The sequence below is a fragment of the Barbus barbus genome, assembly GCF_936440315.1.
Source record: "Barbus barbus genome assembly, chromosome: 1".
Classification (NCBI taxonomy): domain Eukaryota; kingdom Metazoa; phylum Chordata; class Actinopteri; order Cypriniformes; family Cyprinidae; genus Barbus; species Barbus barbus.
Genome location: NC_136729.1, coordinates 39,046,855 through 39,073,910, shown reverse-complemented (window position 1 = coordinate 39,073,910; position 27,056 = coordinate 39,046,855). Strand labels below are relative to the sequence as shown.

Below are 27,056 nucleotides of genomic sequence, written 5' to 3'. Positions count from 1 at the left end.
GGATTCATAAATACCTTGTGCAGAGTGAAAAGTGTAAAGTGTTGTGATGAGCATGCACTGCGCATGTGCTAAAGTTTTGTTCAGTATACATGTATTGCACATGTAAATCAGTCTGCAAAGATTAAGGTTCATATAAACAGATCTGGATTTGATTCATTCGAATCGATGTACATTAGTGCCAAGTAAACATGCATACTGTCATTTATCCTATATCTTACTGAGAACTCTTTCATACTGATCGAATAATGGGAAAGGTTTTTGCAATTCATTTTCCTTGGCTGTTGTACAAACATATGGAACAAATATTAAACCTAATCACCCCTATGAATTGTAGCCATACCTATGTTACTTTACAAAAATCCCAACTTTCTTTAGCTACAGACATTGTGGCTATGCAATAGCATAATAATGTTTTTTGTGAAGACATGTCTTTTGTGATGAGTAAGGTATTCATGCAGCGTTTAGCCTAAATATTTGGCATTTCTCCATTAGGACAGTGTTTCTCAATTGTGCTCCTTGGCACTGAATGTCTCCCTTATCTAACACTCCTGAATCAGGTCATTAGTAGAGGGTGCACTGACCTGAATCGGGGGTGTTTGGATATGTTGGGAATGCAGTAGGCTGCTAGTGCACTGCTTATGCCTAAATAATGTGTGCAACCATATGCAGTAAACCAACAATAAACAGGGAATGGTGTCTCAGTAATAATTAATGGTTCCAGTTTTGTGTCAAAAGAGATATTAAAAAATACAGTTGATATTACTTCCAGTCACACTGAAAATGGAAAGACATGTCAGGTACATTGCTTTGTGGCATACAGTATCTAAGAGAGTTTATGCTCTATTGTATATAGATGGACGTCTGAATCTTCAGTGCCTTTGGGAACATGCCTACATCACTAGGTCTCTTGTAGGGCAACAATCAAGTCGCCAAAGTCAAACTGAATTGTATAAAATAAGATATATAATTTCTTTAGCTTGCATTGGTTTGAGTATGCTTTGCTTTGTGAACCTGAAGCCGGGAATAATTCTAACACAAATCAACATGTTTTTGACTCAAGAACACTTATCATCACTTTCAACACTCCTATAAAGTCCATTATGCAAACATTGAAACTTTTTTGTTTGTTTTTTAATATTTTATTCTCATAAATAGAATCATAACAGTTGCATTTTTTTCTTTATATTTGTATCTTTTTCCCCATCTCAGCCAAATTCTGCCAAGTGGAGCATGGCTGAAAATATATTCCAAGCCTGTAATTAACGTCTGAAAGCTTGTGGCGGTATTTCTCAGGCTCACGGCAGAGACTTTAAAAGGTACTTGTGCTGTTTTTGGAAGTGCAACAGTTGGTCTGTTAAGCTTTGCAAAAATGTAATTTAGGATGACGAGAAACCAGCACAGCCCAAACGTCTGCATGAGTCTAGAAATGGCCAGATACTGTATGTAATTTTGCCAAAGTTTCATGTAAAATATGTTCTCACATCCCACTCAAGTGAAACTAGCACCTTTTAAAGGCTTTCTATTTCCCATGACTGTGCGGATAGATTTGATCATGATAAAAATGTTTGCTGTGTATTCCATCATGAAACTTTGAGGCGTTTCATTCACCTTAAAGGCTGATCTTGTAAGATAAGATAACATATAGCACTGATCGTGATTAATGATGATTGATGGTACTGTCATAAAAAGGCTAAATATATGGAAAAGGCTTGTTTGCAAAGCCCTCCTGTTAAAAAATCAATCAATCAATGAAAAAAAAAAAAAATTGCATTAATAAACCCTTTTGGAAATATTTTGGTTAATTTATTGGCTCAAAATTTAAAACTGATTTTTACAAACATTTCCTACGCTTAAAAATGTCAGTAAAACTGAGGAAGTCTGTACTGAATGGAGATAGCAGGCCTCATATCATTTTGCTGCCAGAGGTTTATACCGTAAAGTCCCAAATCAAACATATGTTTAGTCAGTAAGTACAAATCCTGTAGCTCAGGCTGTCCTTCCAGTTTTATTACTGAAGTGGCTGTAAAACATTATCCTGTTTGTGGGTTGTGGCCATTAAAGAAGAATTTAGCCTCCCGCTGTGGGCAGCATCAGACCGGTAAACAGATAAATGTGGACCGTGCCAGAGGAGCATGGGTGCACTGGAGGCAGACTCTGCCAAATTATGAGGTCTGCACCTGTTATGGTCTTACCAATTTACTTTTTGACCTCCTGAAGCAGACGAGGATCTACAGTCTCACATCATTTACAATGAAGAGCAGTAACAGTAAATTTGATTTATTGCCTTACTGACTGTCACTTCAGTAATTTCTTGGGAACTTATACTGTATGTGTATATAAATGTATAGAACTGGATTAAAAACTAAAAGATGAAATGACAACCGAATTTTGCTGCAGTGTGTATGTGGCCTTAGGGGGTGATATGACTAAATATGGTTTCACAATAACAATATACAACTGCATTCTACGACTAAATTAAACCCTGAAAATTTCCAGTAGTGACAACCACATTTACAAAAAAATTGAATGCAGTGTATACAGAAGCAAACTGAACAACTGCACTGTAAAAAAAAAAAAAAAGTTGAGCCAACTTAAAATTTTAAGGCAACCAGCTTCAGCAGATTTTTGCGTTTTCTCAACTTGTTGTTTTAAGTTTATACAACAAAAAGTTGAGAATCTCCTACAAAAATAAGTTGAGAGAACTCAAAAATCTGCTGAAGGTGGTTGCCTTAATTTTAAGTTGGCTCAACTTTTTTTTTTTTTTTACAGCTAGTTGTTAATGACATATTTAAGCTCGTATCAGGCAGGGAAAGATGTATTGACTCAGTTGTTAAAAAAAACAGCAAACAAGAATACAATCATAATAAACCTAAATAACTCCCAGTGCTTTATATTGGATATAAAACCAAAATATTGCAACCCACACCTGCATACTTTATTAACTCCATAATCTTGATCGCTTTATGAGCTGAGCTCAAACAACAGGCCCTAAAATGCTTATAATAATTGGACACGACAACACTTCAAGAGTGATCTCTGCAAACTAGCCATCCAAATATAAACAAAACATGACAAAATAGTGGATATCATACGAGACCTCGGTATCAGTCATTGCAATTTCAGGAGTGGGTCCAATTTCATTCACACACAAAATTATAATTGACTCCTGTATTTTAAATTCATTGTCACTCCAGAAACTTTTTCTGTGTGTATGTGCCTGTGGCCAGTGTTTTTTTTTTTATCAAGCATGTTTGTGACATACCCAGATCCTGCCCCCCCCCCCACCCCCCCCCACACACACTTTTACTGTATCTATCCAATAAAGTAGAAAAACGCTACATAATGATATTTACACACTTTTAGCATTTGAAATGATTATGAATGTAATTAGACCTTGACCTATGTTGTTATTGTGAAATAAAATGACTCACATTCATATCTCTCACTAAGTCAATGTGAAATGCATGCCGCTCAAGCATGTAGAATTCTGTCAAAATTCCTCATACTTGCCTCAACAAGCTCTTTGCTTATTGCTTTCACTTCCCACAGCTGAATTTGTGTGTAGTGACCTGACCTTGTATACAGCAGCATTTGATTAGAGTAAGGAAGAGTGGGATAGGATCAAATCTTCTTTTGTTATAGATCATGTCATGGAAAATTGAGCCAGAGATTTTAGGCTGATGGTACATTGTCCACCTCCTTCCACCTTCCAAAGCTGGTCTTTGACACGGCTGGCTAAGTGTTTGTCTGCTCTAGTGTGTCAGGTTGGGCGTACGTGAACGCAACAAAGAAAGTAAGAAAGATCAGCGTAGGTTCAGCAGACAGAAGTAAAAATGAGACAATTTCCTCTGTTGCAATCGTGCGGGTGTGTTATCTCTAAACTCCACATGGCAAGACTTGCTTAGAAATGCTGCCATGTCTGGGCGGCGTCAAAAAAACATATACCCCACTGTGCTTAAAAAAAAAGATGTATGTCAAGTATATAAGAATAACTCCAAAACATAAAAACAGTCCATATATGACTTTCTATCAGATCATTCTCCATAAAAATTGGCTTGGGTGCAGGGTTTTTGAAACATCTATGAGTCATTCTACAATTTCATTTCTTGTCCATTGATGATAATTATATATTTTTTTATATTTTATTATTTCTTAACAAAAATCATGTTTTATCCAATAAGGGAAAGCATTTTAGAATCTCAGTTTACTTGAAATCGTTTTGATGTCCAGTCTTTTCTTCCCTATTGTGATGTATATCCAAGTGAAATGGCTTCTTGAGTGAGAAAAATAAAATAAAATATAAGCAAATTCAATTTGGTCTGTTGGGAATTGATTGGATCATTCTTATTTGTTATTGCTGTGATTTTGTGTGAGTGACAGGTCGTCCCGCCCCCGTGTCGAGACACAGAAGAGATGTTGCAAGAGGGAGGGGAAGTTATTGTGGTTTAAAGATTATGAGGGCACATGAAAATTTTGCAATATATAAAAAATGACAAGTTTTTATTTTTTGGTGACTTTAATGATTAAGCTTGTCATCTATTCTAGCTGATGTTACACTGATAAACTGAAACCAGTAGTAATCTTAATGAGGGGGATTTTTTGACTATTTGAAATAAGCCGAAAACCAATGGTTTTGCCATCAAACCTCAACTAAGAATTGTGTGATTGAGTTTTTAGTAGAAGCAAAGATTATTGGTGGAATTTTGGTCTGTTACTCACACAAATACATTGTATGTCTCGAATGAACTGATATTGTATGAAAAAAACAAACAAACTGTGGAAACCTTGCTTCCGCCACTGAATCAAAACAGTAAAAAAAAAAAAGGTAAATTGTGATTTTTCTGTCTTGAAATTCTGAAATTTTTCTTAAAATTTTGAATTTATATCTCACAATTCAAGTCAGGATTGTAAGATATACAGTAAACTCGCAATTGTAAGAAAATTGTCAGTCTTTTTTTCCTCAAAATTGGACTTTATAATGCATCAATGAGAAAAAAAGTCAGAATTGTGAGAAAAAGTTTGAATTTGTATGTCACAGTTCCAACTCTGAGTCTGTAACTCGTGTACACATACTCCCTCCATAATTCTCACAAGGGAATTCCCATTGATTGACCAAACTTACCTGAGCGGTGTTTGAAGATTTCAGATCAGACCTATCTGTCAAGAGCATCAATGAAAATTGTGCCAGATCTGTGTCAGGTATTATTTTAAATTTGGAATTGGTTGACAGTGTAAATGTGTGCATATGACAACAAAGGTTTCGGTTTAATAATCAGCATGACTGCATCTTGATCATTCTAATTGCTTTCACTTTGTTGCCCTGCTTCAGTCTAAGGAAGTTTTGAGAGGAAGCATGCACAAAGTGTGTCTGTGCCTACAAAGCGGTAATATGCTAATTATAGACTGAAAAACAGTTTCAGAAAGGCTGGCACTTTTGCCAGAGACAGTTAGAGTTTCAGAGTATGACTGGTCCGGAGGTCATGATAGTAGATGATTTGTAGGCTGTTGTTTCATGTTTCCCTTCAGATGGTGGGATCCTTAAGACCGTTTCAGTTTCAACATCTCACACAGCATCACTGATGCCTGACAATAATTCACTCCTCTGGTTAGATCTGGAAACTTATATTGCATATAATATATTTCACCTAATATTTGTGTGTGTGCGTGTGTGTGTGTGTGTGTGTGTGTTTTGGGTGGTTGCTAGCACATGTTTATGCATTTGCCATGATGTTGTGAGACATTGCTATTTGGTTGCTAGGATATTTTGGTTTTATTTTTTTTTTTCTGTTTAAATTAAATTGAAGTAATCAAAAGGCATGTCTAATTAACTGAAATCATGAAATGTATGCAATCTAACAACTATTGTTGAAAGTTTAACAAAAATTATATGAAATGAAAATGAAATCCATCAACTTTTTTCCATGTTTTCTGTTTCAAATTTTCTGGATTTCATTTGAATGGTTTTATTAAATTGTAATAATCTGAAAACAGGTCTTATTAATTGAATTCATAAAAATTTAACAGTTTATTAATTTATTACAACTTTTACAATACAGCTCACGGTTTTATTATTATTATTATTATTTTGGTTGCTGTTGTTGTTATTTATTATTATTATTTCCCTAGAAATTATGTGTAAATTGTAATTATTTTGGAGTTGTGATTTAAAAGTATTATAATCAATTATAGTCCTTAGCTTTATTTATGTATTTATTATTATTATTATTACTTTGAGAAGTATATTCTACTAATCATATGTTTGTCAAATTTTTTTCAAGTTAAACCAATTCTTTTTTTTTTTGTGGCAAGCTGTAGTGAAGATATTGGGGTTTCTGTGTATAGACGATATGAAGATTATGATGAGTTTTTGAAATGCAAAGACTTCATATTTAAACAGCAGTCCTAGGTTTAATATTCACTGATGCTCTATTGTTATTTGATTATGTACAACCGCTACTGTTGATTTATTCATCCAAATTTTGCCAATGACATTCCACATTATTCTCTAAATTCAGTTTTTATGACAAGATTCCGTGATTCCTTCCACATCGCAGAAGTCATAAGGCCCTATGATGTACCATTTCATATCAGTTCACTCTGATACAGAAAGACTCCACTGCTAAATGTTTTCTTAGAATAGATAGGAAATGGGGATTGTTCTCTGGTGACCCAGCTAGTGCAGTGTGGAGTTTTGTCTTTCATATGAGTAATCTTTTCCTCTAATGTTTTTACCAAATGCATGATGGTGCTCTGAGAGTATGTTTCTGAATCAAAGAGATATGGAGAGTTATTCTCTGGGAACTGCACTGCTGGAAGCAGATCACACTTAAACTCTTCTTCACCCATGCATGCTGCTCCAAACTCACAGAGTAAGCTTTAATTATTCACTTCCAATGTTTTGGAGGCTCCCTGGATGGAGAAGGCACATTTAACATACTTCCTCTTAACTAATCCTTGAAGTGCTACACTTTCTCATAAAGGTGTTTAATTTTTTCCTCTGAAGCTGTCAACAATGTTAAATTTCCAAATAGAAATTTAGAGTTTTACTTTAAATTCTGGATATTGCAGCTTGTTTTGGCCCACTTGGACAGGAAAGGTCCATCTTACTTGCATGTATAAACCTTTCAGATGCTCAGTGTCATGAAAACTGCAAATGTTGGCAAATCCAGTGACTGGTACTTCCTTAAAAGTGCTTATTGTAGCAATTTGACAACTTGTAAACACAACTTTGTATCCTGGTAGACTGATATAAAGCTGTGCATCCTCACACCCAGTAGTTGTGTAAAGCCAGCCAGTCTGATTGCTGCTTTAAGAGAGCTCTTGCTATTTTGTGTGCCGTATGCTACTGATGATTTGTGGGTAGCTCGTGGGCATGTCATCTGAAGCTGAGACTAGAGCTCTGCTAACAGATACCAGGGTTGGTTATTTAAATGGCTAATAAATACTTGGGTCTTAAGGGGTGTTCACATTGACAGCCATTAAATTATGAGAGGTCACCAGGTCAGTGTAGTGTTGATTTCTAGTATGTGTTTCCTAACTGACTGCTGTATCCAACTATATCAGGCAGTGGATCATTTTAGCTTCACTGTCTACACTAACACTGGTCACGCAAGATCGGAAATTGATCATTTTCACTGAAAATATATATTTTTGGTATGGTATGGAATGGTGGTGTGTGAATAATGGCAGCATTTTTATATTTCAGGGAACAATTACTTCAAGACCCTTAACCCCCAATGTGACCTCCAGTGGAAGGTCAGCGCTAAATATGATAAATGTACACTCTGCTCACTTTACGTTTTGGTTCTTATAGTCATTACTTTTTCTTGCACCCAAATAATACATTTACAACCTCTATCGGACTGAGAAGCCTTCATGTCGATCTGATTGAGATCCATCCAAATGTAATTCTGATCAGATTGGAAGGGTTGGTGTTGACCTGAAATAATCAGGGTATGTTTAAAAACTGGTCAGTGAATTAGACTGAATATGTGCTAAATATTTGATCAGATTTATTCAGGTTAACGCATGTAAACATACCTAGTTAAGTGCATGAGGTGAATGTTGAGAGGGACATTTTGGACCTGTTGGAAGTTTGGTGAATCTGGTCTCTGCTCAGGTGAACAGAGGTAGAGGTGACACAGACAGCCAGCTACATGAGAGAAAGTGTGACTGTGAGTCTGACAAGGCAATTACAGCATACATTGCCAATGATGGAATATAGTTTTTTCTTAAATTCATTATTGAAATATAAGCATTTAAAAAAGTTAATGTAATAATCTATCTACATGTTTATTTATCTTCAGGTTGTAAAATGTCACAACCCCCCGAAACGTAATGCTAATTGTAAATAAGTAATTGACTTATTATTAAGATATGTATACATATTCATTTCTCTTTCACACACACATGCACACACATACCGGCAGAGTGAGGTCAGTGGTACATCCAGCTGTGGCAGCTCTAGTTGCTATAAAGAACCGCCCATATCCACATGTTTTCAAACTTCTTGTATTCAGAGCATCTTACACTTGGCTTTGTGTCCTCTATTTTTCCTTTTCCTTGTTTTTCCATTTTGTGGGCTAAAGAGCCGCCATCATTTGTAACAGCCTCTCATGTGGTTGTCATAAGGGCAGGAAGCACATGTGTGCTGTGTTTACATGAAATTGGCTGGTAGTGTAAGACTGATCTGCTTAGGGAAAAAAAAATGTTTACAAAGAGTCCAGTGAAAACCAGAGAGAGATTTTGACCTTTTCATATGCTGCGTGCATTAGCGTATCTGATACTATTTTCCCATTACGCACATAGTCTAGCAGATACTCTTTAATGAACCATTCATGTCTGAACATGACCTCCTCTTGATGGTGATGCAAACTCTATTATAGTGTGATGGAAGGAAAAAACAGGTTGTTTAATGTTTATATTAGAAAGATCCTTATGTGTTTTTGATTCATCTGTGGTGGGAAATGACTATGATTGGACTCTAGCTGAAGGTTCATTCCCAGCTGAAGCAGATCTGTTTGGATTCGCCAGGCCTGGACAGTTATCAAAACAGCTGTGCTTAAACCTCAAACCACTGTGACACACTTGTTCTCAGTTTATCGAATAACAACGCTTCCACAAAGGTTGTTTGTGGCTTTGTGGTACGTGGACAAACATCATTTGCTGAGATTGTCATAATAAAAAAAGTTTCTGATATGTTTTACAGTCGGGAATTGAAGGCTTCTGATATTTAACCAACTCAGGTGCCATAGAATGCATTGATACAATATTTTAAATTGTTCTCTGATATCTACATTGAAGGTATGTGGCTTAGGTAAGGGCACAAATTCTCCAGAAACAATTTTACATGTCGATTTACAACCTTAAGATTTCTCCCTAGAATGAAACGGTCTGTTATTGGCTTATTTGGAAGGGTCATGAATAATAATGTTGAGCTCTGCTCTGACTGGCTGTTTAACAGTGCGGCTCATTTCAGTAGCTCACACAGCAGGAAGGAAACACAGGGAAAATATATATTTCAATACTTTCCTGTTCAGTTATATTGTTGGGTAATTATACTGTAAATAAAATGCAGGCATGAGGGAGCCACTGTTAATATGCTGGGCATTGAAACTGCTTTGGAATGCACGATCGCGTTTTACTTTCAGTTTCGAGATTCGCGATCGCATGTACTCGGTTTATACTATGGAGCGGCAGTACTTACCACACATTTTACAAGATCAGATGCTTGTCAGTGGTGCTCAGGATCTATAAATCATTTGCCATCATCCTCAGGCATCTCTCCTTACTCTATTTATGTGGTAAGTGAAATCTTATGTAATGTAACAGGCTACAGCTAGCAAGGAGCTAACAATGTCCCTTTAGTGGCTCGCGTTATTTTATTTGTTTTCCGTGTCTTTCTGAATACAGACACCAACCCATCCCTGCACAGCCTGGAACATAACATTTATTTCCATGATCTGCCATTTTCGCTGTTGTCCTCGCTTGTTTCTTCACAATACCTGCAGAACTTCTGATGATTCGGCTGGCAGCTGGCCTAGAACATTGGTGGGTATATGCAAATGTTGGGGGTGTAACTATTAGTTATCCCGACTGTTACGTAACAGTCGGTGTTATGTTCTTATTCGTCAGGGGTCTTTTTTATTCACGAGATTTGCATAAGAAGGAGGAAACAATGGTGTTTGAGGCTCACTGTCAGACTGGGCTAGCGGCGGCAGTAGCGGGATTCCGGGGAAACGTAGTGGGCGTGGTCGACCTGTGACTTCAATCGAGAGTGACCAATAGAAAAAGGCCTTTCATCCTGGTGTGTAGAGACCGCCCACTGAGACACAGCTTCACTCGCAAGCAAAACCTTTCAACTCGCAAACAAAAGTTTTAGACCCGCAAAAAAAGACGGCAAAAACGAGAGCAACATTTGTGGATCCGTGATGAAAAGTGTTTAAAGTGCACAAAGAAAAATATGATTTTTCAATGATTTACACGCACTGCAAATTATTTTGTTTTCAATTTCTTAATTTTTGAGCCTTAAGAATAATTTTTTTGCAAACATTTATATTTTGGTTACAAAATAATTAGTTTTGCTCTCAAACACCGTATGCTTGATTGAATAAAAAAGACACAAAATAAACTCCATGTATATCTATGGGTACAATAATGAGCATGGTGTTATTGTTTACACAGTGGTCAAGGAAACGCAGTGCGAATGTGGGCAGCCACGTCATCATTTTCAAAAGTCTCTGTTTTGGTCTGTTTACACTAAAACGCAACCCCAGAGTTTTCAAACTAAAACGGGGTCTGCAGCATTTTCAAAAGTCTCCGTTTTCAACCTCGAAAATGCCAGAGTAGTGTAAACGATAGACGTAAAGTTATGCGTTTTAAAATGAAAACGCACTAGTGTAAACGGGACCTAAGGCATCCCATGACATTAATGTTTCATGTCAAACAAAACTAGAGTATTAGAGGATCAGAAACGTGGTCTGCCTAGTCATTGTGCAGTACAAGGAGGAAACACTATTATATTGCTGTGTAGCACCTACAGCTCTGCATGTCCTTCAGAATAATGCCAGTGTTACAAACTGGCAACTTAAGTTTATATTTGACAAGGGCTTTGGTCGTTTCAGTCTAATCTAATCTGAACTGTTAGTTGGATTTCAGTGCATGTTATTTGTAAACTTATCGTAATGTAATGTAGACTTATCATAATTTAGGCTGTAGAAGAATGGCGCAGTTAGAAACTATATTTGGCATGACAGCCAAGTGTGTGAGGGGATCCAGAGAGACCATTCAGCACTGATGCTTAATTCACATGCAGAGGGGCTGTTTCTCATATGGCAGTAAAACTCTTAGTCTTAACTCGGGGTCAGAATAGGATCTCACTGCATGGTACCATGTTTTTGGGGACCTGGTCCATAAACACTTTGAAGCAATTGGAAGACCTCAGGGTGACAGCACTGAAGATTGTCTGTGAAAGAGATAAGTAGTTCATGTCCCTGTATACTGGCAGACTGAGATATGACCTAGGGGGTCAGGAGACTTAATGTGTCTTCAGTTCTGGCCATGTGTTCAGCCATGAGTGGATAACATGGTCTCGCTTGTTTTATCAGGTCATTGGTATGGAGGACTGAATATCCTTGTTGTATTGTTGCTTGTCTTTTATTTTTTAAGAAATAGAGCAAAATCAAAATGTCGTCACAGCTTTAAGCTACCAATGGGCAATTAAAATTAGAAGGAATTTTAAATGATAAAATACATCAAATAATACAAGGAAAAAAACCTAAAGCTCTATGATTTCTGTGATGTGGAAAATGTGAAGCGAATCATGGAATCCTGTTATAAAAATGGAATTTGGCTAAATTTGGATGAATAAATTTAGCCAAATTCCATTCATCAAATCTGATGTGGACTAGTGTCTGTGAATATTAAACCACAATAAGAATGCTTTTTCAATATGACGTCTGAAGTTTTTATGAGGACAATCCACAAATATCATCTCCAGAGAGTTCACTTCACAAGCGTTTCACCTCAAAGCATTTACAACCCACCAAAACCTGCCAGTTTAACTTGGAGGAAAAAAGACAATATATTTATGCTGTGTTGCACAGTAGAATATAATAAGGAACAATCACAATAATGATAATGCAACTGTCAACTTGTTTTGCAGCACTTTGCCAAAAAATTTAAGTTTAGTCTGATTTAAGAGTAAGTAAATTGTTAGTTCATGCATTCATCATGACAATCACATTTTTTTTTATAATTATGTAATAATTTGCATTGAATCATAAAACAGAGAATCTAGAAAAATTAAAACTGACAACACAGAATTTCTGAGCCAAATGTGGCGTATTGTGGTGTCCTTATCCCAGCCAAATGGAAAATGGGAGTTCAAAAAAGTTACAAAATACAAAAGCATTTATTATTGATTCTTTCTAGGCATGGTTCATCACTGACAAACAGACAAACATCACTGACAATTAAATTTTTATGTTACATAAGTGGATAGTCTGTGGCACAAATGTACATTTGTAGTGGTTGGTAACACCTCTGACAACATATAGGCACCACCTTAGAGGCGACTGTTCAAATTGGGAGAGCAAAGAATGTGTAGCTTGTGAAAGTATAGCTTAAAGACCTCTTGTCAGGATGATGGCTTAACTGCAGATTTGTGCAGAACAAAGTAAAAAAAAAAAGTATCCACTATGAGCAAAATTAGCACCTTTATAATGAACTGGAGGTTTATGGGTTAGATGGTTGTTGAGTGCACTGGCCCTCACTAGGGGAGTATGTCTGCCCTAATGTCTAGAGGCTTTTTTTAACTGTGGCATTCGTGTTTTGTAAAGCAGGTATGTCATGATCCCAGTCCTGTGGCATGGCTGTTGGTTTTTCCAGGTCCCAAATTACCATAATTTCCTGCAGCCATCCAATGTCATGAAGCAGTTTAGTGCAGGACAGCAGAGATGTAACTGTAAACACATGCGTTCCAGTACAGCCCGGCCCTCTTATATGAGTATACCATCTTAGAGGAAAATTTTATTGCTCAGACATTGCTCTCTCTTTCATAACTCAGGAGACTTAACAGAGTTTTCTGTTACAAGCTTCTTTACATAGTTTGACTCCATGGGCCCACATTATCAAAGACAACGTTCAAAGACCCCTCATGTTGTGTGTTTGTTTTGTTTTAAATGAACAGATTTCAGATGTTTTAAGAAGTGTATGAAAAAGTAACTACGATTGTTCATGGGAAAAATTAAGATAAAGTAAATCTTGATTTTTTTTGTGTTGTATAATCATTTTGTGGACATTTACTGAGACACTCTCATGTTGATATAAACTCTTACGCTGCATTTTTTAAAATAAAATGAGTGTTTTTGTTTATTTCTGTTTTAGAAACTCTGCTAGTCTGCACTTGTCATCTTTAATTTATTGAAACAGGTGGAACATGAAAGTGTTTCCTTTACTGTGACAGCTGGATGAATGTGTGTCTGAGATTAGAGTAAGCAATGGAAAAACTTTAAGTCTGTGAACGGGTGAAAGTTGTGGCAGCCAAATACAAACGAGAGACAGAAAGAAAGAGATTGCACATCTAATATGCAAAAGAAAAGCAGTAGAAAATTCTGGATTGGGTTTCACCATAATACAGTTTGGAAATACAGAAATGTATAATAAAAAGTACCACTAGAAATGCAATAAATGTATTTAATTGGGCCAAAACAAAAGACTAATCATAAAAGTACATATTGCCTCAAAAATTTCTTCAAGCCTTTTTGGGAAAAAGTCATTCTATTCAAATTATAATGTTCATGTGGAACTACTTCTGTGTTCATTTAGAATTCCTGTGCTGTGACAGCTCAACATAACTGAAAGATATTTGTAGCATTAATTAGTGCTGTCAAACGATCCAAAATAAAAGTTGTTTACATAATAAATTTGTGTGTACTTATTATGTATATATAAATACACACACACATGCATGGACATATTTAAGAAAAATATGTTATGTTTATATAATATAAATTATATGAATATAAATATATTAATGTAAATACATAAATATTTTCAAAATAACGTGTGTATTTATATATTGTGGCGGGAGGAGCAAACGACAGACACAGTGGGCGTGGCGTCAGGCCTCCGAGAGGTTTTTTATTAAAGAATAATAATCAAAATTTTGTCCATGGGGAAAAAGTATCCAAAATAAACAGGGAAGCTGGTGTCCTCGTCGTGCGGCGGGGCTTGTGAAGGAGGGCAGTGTTCAGGAGGGAAGGGTCCAGGGAAAGGGCAGAGTCCGGTGGCCGCATGCGCTCCCCTCTCCGGTCCGGGAGCGAGTGGCGGCGGCTTCTTCCAGCGGCTTCGTCCTACTCCTTGGCCCCCGGAGCTTCTGCGGGATTAAATGGCCCGGCATCCTGGCCCGTCAGCCGTAACGGGTGCGGCAGTCTTCCTTCTCGACGCTCCCTTCCTGGACCCGCGAGGACACCAGCGTGCATGCACGGGGAAGAGACCGGTCTCCCGAGGATTTAAACGGCGGCATTTAAACGGCGGCGGTGATGAGGCTGGCAGCGCCTCATCACACGCTGCCAGCCCTGGCTGTTTCAGCGCCCCTCCTCTCACACACCCACTCCCGTCGGGAGTCTGGTGAAGGGCGGCGAATACGGGACGGGGTGGTGATGATGATAAGGGGGGAGGCAGCCGACTCGTCATAATAAATATACACAGTACACACTTTTATTTTGGATGCAATTAATTGTGATTAATTGTTTGACAGCAGTACCATTAATAAGCATAAAATAATTTAAAAGTTATACTTCATTATGTAGATGCAGAAAATGTGTGACTTTTATTGGTTGGAAACTGTGTCAAAACAGCTTAATAATACATTGAAATGGTATAACATCTGGAACTTTTTTAAACTTTTTTTCCAAATTGTATTGTGCTTGCAGTTTTCAGGACCTCATATTAAAAATTAGAAACTATGGCATTTTTTTATTTTTAGAACATGTGACACTATATGACCACTGAAACAATTTATTCAAAATGATAAAAAATGTTGGACATAAAAGAAATGTTGAAAATCACCCAAACGCATTACTGTATCAGTACACTCAATGCAGTTCACGGTGTTATAGATATTCAATTAGTCTCAAAACTAAATACATATACTTCGGAAGTTGTAATAACTTATTCCTAATAGGAAGTCATATCTTTCTATCGACACTTCTGCTGCAATGTGCGGTTAGTGAAACCAGAGAAGTTGGAAAAATATGCTATAAGCCGCTAGTGCTTACTTATTATTAGTGTTTTACCAGCCCCTGCTGTGTTTCTATAGATCACAGTAGCTGCTGGTTCAGTGAAAACACAGATGAGCCTCAGGTGACTCCATCATGCTTTGATCACAGAACCCTCTCTCTGCAGCTTCTCATTCCTGTGAACGTTTATCAAAACTAGATCCTACCCAAAATCTGTCCCATTTATGAACACTCTGATATCACCAAGGGCTATCATTGCGTGTTCACCTAGGATTTCCATCTTAGTTTCCCTGAATTAATAGACTGTTTTTCTGGTGAGGTCATGAGGCAGTATGAGCTACCCCTGAATACTGAACACTGTATGTCTTTGTTCCTGGGTCGTAATGGTAGTTACAGCGCTGTAGCCTTCAGGCCTGTGAAACTTTATTGCTACCAGCCAGGGACAGACTTTTCAAACAAAGCCTTCAGTTGTGTTTTGGAGAATCTGAGGTGTTGTTGGGATGGCATGGAAAATGCGAGTCAGGGAAAGGTATCCTTTTCTAGTCGCAGCAGGAGGCAGGGAACTCCTGTATGCCTTGGCAAACCCTCAAAGGGTTGGAAACTAGTCCTCTCATGGACACATGGACCTCTCAACTTAGTGAAGTGAAGTGAAGTGAAGTGACATTCAGCCAAGTATGGTGACCCATACTCGGAATTCGTGCTTTAACCCATCAAACGTGCGCACACACACAGCAGTGAACACACACACACCGTGAACACACACCCGGAGCAGTGGGCAGCCATTTTATGCTGCAGCGCCCGGGGAGCAGTTGGGGGTTCGGTGCCTTGCTCAAGGGCACCTCAGTCGTGGTATTGAGGGTGGAGAGAGCGCTGGACATTCACTCCCCCCACCTACAATTCCTGCCGGCCGGAGATTCGAACCCGCAACCTTCGGATTACAAGTCCGACTCTCTAACCATTAGGCCACGACTTCCCCAACTTGATTATACTGTAGAAATCACAAAGGTTCAAAAGTGCATCATTAGCATTATCAAAGACTTGAGTACCGAGGGTACATTTATAGTCACTGTCCACAGCCATTGGAATTTGTAGAAAAAAGTTATTAAAGAGCTGGAAAAACAGGTCATGTCAGCTTAAGGTGGTTAAGCTGGTTTGACCATGGCCAAGGTGGTCCACAAACACTAATCAGGTTGACCAAGATCTTAGGGATAGTTCACCCTAAAATGAAAATTGTCATCATTTACTTCAAGTTCCAAACACTTGCTGGTAGCCCTTCACTTCCATAGCATGGGGAGAAAAAACTAAAAAACTATGGAAGTCAATGGCTACAGGCAGCTGTTTATTACCAACATTCTTCTTTTACTCTTCAATTAATTTGTGTTCAACAGAATAAAAAATAAAAAAACTAGAGGTTTGAAACAAGGTTCTAGCGGTGAGTAAATGATGACAGAATTTTCAGTTGTGGGTGAACTATCCCTTTGGTTACATTATATGTGTGTGTATACTGTGTATATTTATTATGTGTATACATAAATACAAACACATGCATGTATATATTTAAGAAAAATATGTTGTTTATAAATTAAGTATATTTATATATAATATAAAATGCGATTAATGGCGAATAATCGTTTGATAGCACTAATCAAATTCAGCCCCACTGCCTAGTGGTCCAGCTGATAACCTTACTAAAAAACACACACACAGCTTAAACCAGCCTAAAGAGGCGTCACATTTGACTTTTCGTTCCATTGACTTCCACTGATATGCATGCAAATTCTGGAGACCAGAAATGCAAACTCATCCAAAGACGTTTTGCATTTTGCTGTTTTCCAAAAATTAAAGTTTAGTGAACTGTGACCTACAGTATGAATTTGTATCACATGAAGATGAGTGACCAATAAAAGGTGACCTCTTACCTGAAAGAAAAGAATACAAACTTTAAAGCAAAGAGGTTTTCAGTCTTGCAGAAAAGTGGAGTACATTTTGGGATTATTATTTTTTATATGTTGAATTTATAATAAAAGATGAGAGAGCATCATGTCATATCATGATGATTGCAGGGTCCAAATAAAGAGTTTGTAGACTATTTGACCACCATCATAAATATATACATGCTAAATCCTACTTAATGTAATGCAATGTTGACTGTCTAATAGGATTGTGCAAACTGATCGTTTGTTTCTCTTATTCTCCACAGCCTGCATATTTCGCTACAACGCTCTCTCTTTAGTCTACCTTCTGTACCTGCTGCTATTACCATGGTTTCAATGGCCCAACAAACACACACTACGAGGTAAGTTTCTCATGCTCTGATTCCTAATTTTATAATTCTCTGCCTGACCAGAAAAATAACTGACTGCAAAACAAAATGATTTCTAAATGAACAATTGTTTGTGATGGTCTGGTGTGTTGAATTCCCAGATGAAAATGACAGAATAGCTGAGATAATTTCATCTTGGAAGTATTTGAGAAAAGTTTGAGGCATTATCAATATCTTCTGAAACTTTAGAAAACGACCCATGGGGACCTGTTGCTATTGAGAAACATTGTGAGCTGGAGACTTAAAGAAAGTCTCAATTTTCTCTCCAGTTTGCTTTGATCCAATCGATGTTGCTGAATTATAAATGCCCAGAGTGACCATAGGTACAATTTACTGCTGAGTGGAGCAGCACTGGATATTGTTCATTTGATAAATGAAACAGAAACAATATATAATAAAATAAAAATAACCTGAAAATTTCAACAACAATAATAGTAATGATAATAATTCACATATTTATATTTAATATTTTGTTATAAATGTAGGAAGATATTTTGTATGTGTTTAGTTTTTTAATATATATATATATTATATTATATTTTTTATATATATATATATATATATATTTTTTTTTTTTTATAATGATACATGTTTATTTATTTTTATTATATTCATATTTTCTGTAATGATTCGATAAACAATATTTATCAATCTAAAACTATCCCTCCCTGTCTAATAGAGTCTGGAATTCGAGACTAGCAGTCGTTTTGCCAAACCACAGCTTGACTGACCTTGATAATAGAGGAATCCATTATAAACCACGACCCATCCATTCCTGTAGTATTAGACATCACAGGACCACAGAGATCTACAAGGCCTAAATGATGATAGAATAAACAAAAGGTTCTTTGGCTCTCAAAAGTGGTTTGCATGTTTTTTTTCCCCCATCCAAGCATCTTACTATTTAATGTGGATAGGGTTCAGGGATTGGATCCAGCTTTGTGGCTTTGGCAGGCGCATCAGTGACAGGAAGGCAGCCCATTTATCTTAGGGCTTTAGTCCAGAGCTCTCAAGTCATAGCAGGTGATCATCATAGCCACTTCCTGTTTAAGAGGCAGGACTGCTGGGAACAATGGTGTTGGCAGTATGTATTTGATAACTAGGCTTAACAAGGTGTTGAAAAGTGAATGATGGCTTGATGCTCTGTATAAAGAACCACTATCTGTGAGCACTTCCACACTCATAACTGAAGTATGTGGCCATGAGGAGTGGCATAATAACTCAGACTAATTGTTCCTCGTCAGCACTGTCATAAATCCAATTTTGCGCCTCTTCTAGCACCAGGTAGTTGTGCTAGAGGTCTATCCATTAATATTTCTATTCATGGTAGTTGCATGCATCTGGAAGAGTAAAGATAAGTCTGTTTCACCCTGCACACCAAGGTTCTTCTCCTTAACTTTCAAACTGACCCGTGCTTATTTATGTTCAGATTATGTAATCTGAAGTTTAAAGAGGCTCTATCTACAACGCAATTTGTAGCATTGAGCATTGTTACATAGTCAGTCGTGCTGGAACTGAAGTGAATGACAACTTGATTCTAAAGGGATCGCCCTCCTTGCTCAATTTCTGTATATAATCTATTTAGGCTACAATTTAAGTTTTATTTTCTACAGAGTTTCTGGAGAGATTGTTCACATGATGCAAAAGTTTGTATTGTTTAAATGGCGGATGCACATTTTCATAATTTTTTCTGTTTATTATCATGTTGTGCTTTGTATGTCTATTTTTCTTCACTGCATCTACTCAGAATGCCTACTTTTGGTTTGATTGCAGGCGTTACGTGGAAAAATAAATAATTTCTGCCGGCCTGATGTTGGAGATGCTGGTGCGGTTCAAGCAGTAGCGGCGTTTCACAAAACGCGGGGGGCGCCATACCCTATATATAAAAATGTTTTATATATTTTTTATATATAAAAAATAGAAGGGGAAACAAGTCAATAATTAAACAACACTGTGTCGTCAGCGTTGGTATTATATCAGACTTTACTGATCAGTGCACTTACTGCACTATATGAAATTCAAGTTCAAATGTAGTTAACAAGGTTTTTGACCAGCGAATGCCGGAGATGGAGTGTTATTAGAACAGCTGTTATCTGAGGCAGCAAGTGCATCGCATTATATGCTTTCATCAACTTTTACAGGTTATATAACGTTTATTGTAGCTATATGGGCGCCTAGTTTTTCTTGTTGTTTAATACACTTGGTTAAAATCTCAAAGTAAGCGATTGTGCACAGGATATTTAAAACGTACAAAAGTAGGCTATATTGGCTAGACGGCAAATAACCTACTTTTTATAATTTTTCACGGCACACCTGACTGGGCTAGGGAATGGCAACTGCCATACTCTGCCATACGGAAACGCCGTCCCTGGGTTCAAGTCAGGTCAGGTACGGAATTAAACTAGTGCTGCTGGCAGATAATGGGTTGGGTGTTCTGTTGAGTATTACGGGTGTGGGGCGGGTGCGGGTTTAGCAAATAGGAACTGTGCAGGACTCTAGTCTGTAGGCCTTTTTTCACACTGTGAGGGCAGAATTAAAAGAAAAAGCCAGAACCCACAATACTTGGTAAAAAAATAAAAGTGCACTTGCCACGGAAGTTCTGGTGTCAAAGTCATTAAACATTGTCATACAGTATACATTTATTTATTTAGCAGATGCCTTTTAATATGATTTTTAAATGATTAGGCTATTTGCTCTTTTCATCCTAATGTTGCTTGAAAGGTTTGTGTGTGTGAATGTGTGTGTGTGTTTGTAGAGAATACAAAAGGATATTTTTTGTCAGCTTCAAAATTGTTAAAAAGATAACAATGCAGTACCATAACTGTACTGAATAGGTCCACCTGTGTATGTGTGTGTGTGTGTGTATACACAGTGGTGTGAAAAAGTTCTAAAAAGTAAATCTAATAACTGGTTGTGCCACCATTTGCAGCAACAACTGCAATCAAGTGTTTGTGATAACTGGCAATAAGTCTTTCACATCGCTGTGGATGAATTTTGGCCCACTCTTCTTTGCAGAATTGTTTTAATTCAGCCACATTTGAGGGTTTTTCGAGCATAAATGGACTGTTTAAGGTTATGCCACAGCATCTCAATCTGATTTAAGCCTGGACTTTGACTTGGCCACTCCAAAACCTTAATTTTATTTTTCTTGAGCCATTCAGAGGTGGACTTGTGTGTTTAGGATCATTGTCCTGCTGCATAACCCAAGTGCGCTTGAGCTTGAGATCACAAACTGATGGCCGGACATTCTTCTTCAGGATTTTCTGATACAGTGCAGATTCATGGTTCCATCAATTATGGCAAGTCATCTAGGTCCTAAAGCTGCAAAGCAGCCTCAGACCATCACACTACCACCACCATGTTTGACTGTTGGTGTTCTTTTAATGAAATGCTGTGTTGGTTTTACGCCAGATGTAACGGGACACACACCTTCCTAAACTTTTGTCTCATCAGTCCACAGAATATTTGCCCAGAAGTCTTGGGGATAATCAAGATATTTTTGGGAAAATGTGAGACGAGCCTTTGTATTCTTTTTGGTCAGCCTTGCCTTTTGCCTTTTGCCTTGGAACTCCCCCATGGATTCTGTTTTTGCCCAGTCTCTTTCTTATTGTTGAATCATGAACACTGACATTAATTGAGGCAAGTGAGGCCTGCAGTTCTTTAGATGTTGTTCTGGGTTCTTTTATGACCTCCTGGATGAGGCGTCGTTGCGCTCTTGGAGTAATTTTGGTAAGCCAGCCACTCCTGGGAAGGTTCACAACTGTTCCAAGTTTTCTCCATTTGTGGATAATGGCTCTGACCATTATGTGTGTGTATATATATATATATATATATATATATATATATATATATATATATATATATATTAGTGCTGTCAAAATTAGCGCTTTAGTGCAGGCAATACATTTTTTCAGTTTAACGCGTTGAAAATATTTAAGGCCGTTAACGCAAGGGCAGGGCTTGGACACCCCACTCACAACTGCTGTTTCTGTCACTTTTTCTCTTGACAAGAAGTGCATTTATTCAGTTGCAGAACGTCTTTACGACCACATCAAACCGGAGACTTTTTCGACGCACGTTTCATTTTGCCTCAGTAGGTAGTGTGCGCAGCGCGCGCTCTTCAATTGCACGCACAAAGGCGCCGGTGCACGCTGTAGCCTGTATCCTTTCATATCAAAGCGCAAAATAAACTACGTGCTTGCAATGTCATGGTCAGTTATATCATAAAGTTACCAAAAAGGCTATTAAAACTGCCTTAAAACTGTGCGTGCATGTAATATATTATATGAGTCACATTTAAGAATATGTTTCTGAAATGGTTTTCAAAACTGTCCTGAAGCAACCAGCACTGTCTCCCTCATCTAACACACCCGATTCAACTCGTCAGCTCATTAGTCGAGACTTTAAGACCTGAAGTGGGTGAGAATACGATGCGTGTCAGATCCGCGTCATGTTCAGCAGCGACAGCTCTTAAAGAAACAGCTGCCAAAATAATTTTATAACCCAGCTGCTGTGATGTCTGTTCATCAAAGGAAAAGAAAAAAAGAGGAAATCAGTAACTTTTATAGCTTTAAGGATTAATCTATATTTAATTTAGAATTTAGTGTTTGATAACTTAACTATTCAATTTCTGTATATTTCCTACTTGCTGAAGGGCACAGGTAAATATGACATTTGTTTTAATGGGTTTATGTGAAGATTGTTTATAGTTCATTAAATTAGAACTTATTTTATTTAAAGTCTAATAAATATTCAAATTGATAGCTCTCAATTATATTGTAATGTTGAATGGCTATAGTCAATGGTTAAATATTAGGAAAAAAATTAAAAAATTTATAGAGGCAGTGTTGGTATCAGTGATACTGGCCTCCAGTCATAAAAAAAGATGCCATTAAACAAATATTGAAAATATACTGTCTTTATGTTGTTTCTACATTAATTTGATGATTAAATGTGACATTATTGCAATATAAAAGTATATTTAAAAAGTTGAATTTTAGGTGGCATTAATCGCGATTAATCGTGATTAATTTCAGAAAAAACATGTGATTAATTAGTTGTTTTATTTATTCGATTGACAGCACTAATATATATATATATATATATATATATATATATATATATATATATATATATATATATATATATATACACACACACACACACACACACACACACACACACACACACATATATATATATATATATATATATATATATATTAGTGTTGTCAAAAGACCCGGTACATTGTTTAGGCCTTGTAAAACATCATGGTACCACGTTTTTTCAATTACTGGTGGTACCGAGTACCCGGTCAACCCGGTTCTTGGCCCGTACAGCCCTATGATTTCCGCGATGCAGAAAACGTGGACGGAATCTGAGAATCCAGTTATAAAAATGGAATTTACTGTTTAACACGGAATGTCACGGAATTTGTCAAAGTTTAGATTAATTAATCGAAAGTAGGTCATTACACTTAGATCAAATCGCCACATGGACTAGTATCTGTAAATATTAAGCCACAAAAAGCAATTCAGATATGAATCCTGCATATGCTGTGTCTCTGTGTGAATGAATGAATGGCAGAGACGCATGGTTTTGTTTACTTCATAGACTGAAGCACGTGTGATGCTCGCAGTGACTTCAGCATCTTCCGAAAGTCTCCAGAACTATTCTGAGAATCACTTCATGAGTATTTTACCGTTTCATTTGAGTAAAACGATTGTCAATTTACAGGTATTCACGACAACCTGTCAAAATAAAAGTTTGTTTTTACTTAAAAGACATTGTGCTAGAAATATATTACTATTATTTAGTAGAATGTATTACTACTGCTGAATGAAATTAATAAAACTTTATTTTTAAGAAATAATCTCACAATATTTCTTACATGTTTAATTTTAATAGTAAATCCCCTTTATTTGCCAAAAAATAAAATATTTAAATTTCATTAATTAAAAGACAAATTAAATTTGGGTGAAACTCGTTTACTGTTTTTCATACTTTTATTACTTGCGGGAAAACTTGAAACACAATTTTAAATAAGTATAAAGAATGGCATTGATTTTTGTACATTTTCTTTTTGTTTGCCTTTATTAATAAAAATAGTATGTTTTTTAATTAGCATGTCTTTGTGTTTTTCTTTGGTACCGAGAACCGTGGATTTTCACTGGTATCGGTACCAAATACAGAAATGATTATACCGTGACAACACTATATGTATATATCTACACACTGTTTAGCTCACTTTCCTATTTTTTTTTCAAAGGCCCTCTGTTACAGTGCTTATGTCTGAGGATTAGCTTTATTGTTTGACAGAGAAGTAGGAAATGTGCATATTGCTTCACCTTACTTTACCTCCATGAGAGGTGTGGAATTCCTACAGCTACAAGGTTTGCTTTCTGCTGTCTGGTCATTAGTGCACTCAGTGCTCTCAGGGGAGGCTTGTAGCAAGCTCTGGGAAGATGTGACTCAAATGACGGTCATCTATAGGCTTTTTCACAAGGGATAATCTGGCACTGAGAGAATTCCCGCTCAGAAAATCCCTGAAACTGCCAGCCACAGTAAAAACGAAACCTGACGTTGAACAGTATTAATGGTTTTAATGAAAACCATCTTGCTTTTTTCCCACTGTGGATTAGCTACACATTCTGTGGCCAGGAAATCCGGGGAAGGCCAAGCCAGTTGTGAACAATCAGAGGCTTAGGAGAAGAAGAAGGCTGTAGGAAAATGTACATCACCACTACAAAAATGTTAGCCTGGGAACCCTTAGGTCAATTTCACATTCATAGTCACAGTTTCCTTAATTATTTGGATATAACATTTAAGTTCAGAATGGCTTATGTTTGCTGACCTGGTTACCTTTGACCTTCTTCTAGAAAGATAGTAATAACTGTCTTTGCAGATGTTAAATAATGGCCAAACATTGTGTCTCAGACGGCACACCCACAGATTGCTTTCACGCTGTCTAATGCATATTGTATGCACAATATGTAAGATCGTTCTCAAAACTCAAAGGTCCAATATGATGGTTGACTTAACACAAATTATGAGGTGTAAAGGCGTGTAAACTCCTTAAGAAAGTTACTTTCTTGGTAAAAGGTCATAAACAGTTTCAGGTCAACATGAAACATTAATCCCAACCCATTTTGTTTCTGTAATGTGTATTTCTGAGTGAAACAGGATATCAATGAGAAATAAAGTTTGGAGTCCTTCCTGGGAATAGCAAAATCTTTATTTTAATTAATTGTTGTTGTTTTTTTTTTGGGGGGGGGGGGGGGGGGGGGCATTATTTGAATTGGCCTACACTGGGAGAATGTCACATTTTATTATTGGGTGATTCAACGCTTGCATGTTTTACCAGCTAAGAAGTTCAGCACTTTTAGAGTTTCATCCCTCTATCTGATGTGAGCATGAGTATTGGAACAGTTGCCTCACAGGTCTTTCTAAGTGATCGGCTGTGTCCTGTTGCATTAATTCTTCAGATATTAAAAGCAGGGAATGTGTCGTATCAGTTATATCCATTACTTCTGCATTCTAAATCTTGCATTCGATGATGAAACACACAAACCAAGATGAAGACGAGGGAGCTGACTTTGAGAGAAAAGCAAGTGATTTGGATGCTAAAAGAAAAGAGGAAGTCAATTAGAGCTCTAGCAAAAACTAAGGGCATGGAGAAATCAAGAGTTTGGAAACCACCAACGACACCAACAACCAACAAGGACCTGATCGGCTGAGAAAACAACAGTAGTTGATGACGGACAAATCATAAAAGCTGTGAAAATGAATCCTAAAACACATGTCTGTAAAATCACCATCAACTTCCAGCAAGCTGGGGTGATGCTCTGACAATCTACTGTCCTCAAGAGTACTGCAAAGGATACAGCCTCATCTGTAAAGCATGGTGGGGGCATGTATGGCTGCCTCTGGAACAGGCCCTCTCAACTTTACTGATGACTTAATGTATGATGACAGTAGCAGAATGAATTTGGAAGGGTACAAAGCCATCTTGCCTATCAATATTCAAGAAAATGCTACCAGATTCATTGGGAAGTGCTTCATATTGCATCAGGACAATGACCCAAAACACCCTGTCAGTTCAGTCAAGGAATTTATAAGGGCACAGAAATGGAAAGTCTTAGATTTCCCAAGTCAATCTCCAGATTTTAATCCGATTGAACATGAATTTCACCAGCTGAAGAGGAGAGTAAAGGCAGAAACTCCCCAAAACAAGCAACAATTGGAATTGGCTGCATTAAAGGCTGGATGAGACCAAGAGTCTGGTGATGTCTATGGGTCACAGACTCACTGCTGTGATTGTGCGCATCACATTGGCTGCCCACTGCTCCGGTGTGTGTGTGTTCACTTCTCACTGCTGTGTGTGTGCACTTGGATGGGTTAAATGTCACGTCATGTCCCATGTAATTTATATAGTTAATATATAATTAGTTCCATGTTGGATATCATAATTCTTGCTCTAAATAGATAAGTTTTTATCCCACATTAAATATATTGTGTTGGTCCTTGATCATTTTTCATTGAAGATTGTTTAAAGTGGTTTAATTAATAATGGCCTTGCTGTTCTACATTTTCCAAATAAATGCACACTGCTATGTGGGGACGATGAGACTTTCTGCATGCTTTCCCACCGCTGTTTGTGGGATAGGAAAGTTCCGGAAAGCAGCAGCTCTCTCTGGGGTGTGTCTGCCACGTGCCCCCCGCTGCCAGGGTCAGAACTCGGGTTCTAGTCTCACCAGTTACTTCAGAGACTTACGTAAGCTGTGCTCTTTGTACCTACATTCACTTCCTTAACCACAGGAAGCTTGTGATACTCTTGGGAAGAGTAGTTTATCATCGTCAAGTATTATTTGTTTTTATAATGTGTGTCCATTAACTTTTATATAACATTTGATGAAATATAAACTTAATCTGATTATCAACAAATGACACCACTGTGTGATTAATGATGCTTTAGATAAACATCAACTTTCTCTTACTTGTACATGTATTTTTGGTCATAATGTGCATTTAAGCTTTATCGGTCTGCCGTATGAAGATTGTATGTCTAAATGCTTAGAAAAGTAATAGCGTACTTCTCCCCCAACAAGCAACAAAATTTGAGATAGCATTCATGTTATGTTCAAACTTCAAATAATTATGATTAGAGGTTGTTTGAATACTAGGATTTAACAAGAATAAACGTGTGGATGCGACATGAATCCACCGAAGGCCTCCAGATTAGGCCTTTTAAAATTGATGGCTAAAAGGCTAATATTTTCCTTATAATTGATCAAGTAAGTATCACTGTATTTATCAAGTATTATTAGTTATTGCATTCACTAAAAATATTTAAATTTAAATTTATTTAAATCTAATCTACTGGTGAAATCAGGCATTATGGGGACTAGCAAAATATGTGTCCCAATATATATTATATGCAATATTACATATACTAGTTTAATAGTATTATTAAACCTCTATAGAAACTTTCA

At 37.1% G+C, this 27,056-nt stretch overlaps 1 protein-coding gene across 1 annotated transcript in view; it reads left to right on the top strand.

Annotated features, from left to right (window-relative positions):
* Positions 1 to 27,056, top strand: part of LOC306868830 (piezo-type mechanosensitive ion channel component 1-like) — a 97,153-nt gene that overhangs the window by 8,555 nt on the left and 61,542 nt on the right. Inside the window, exon 2 of the mRNA XM_079415221.1 lies at positions 17,443 to 17,538. Coding sequence (XP_079271347.1) covers positions 17,443 to 17,538 — 96 coding nt within the window. The remainder of the gene's footprint in view (positions 1 to 17,442; positions 17,539 to 27,056) is intronic.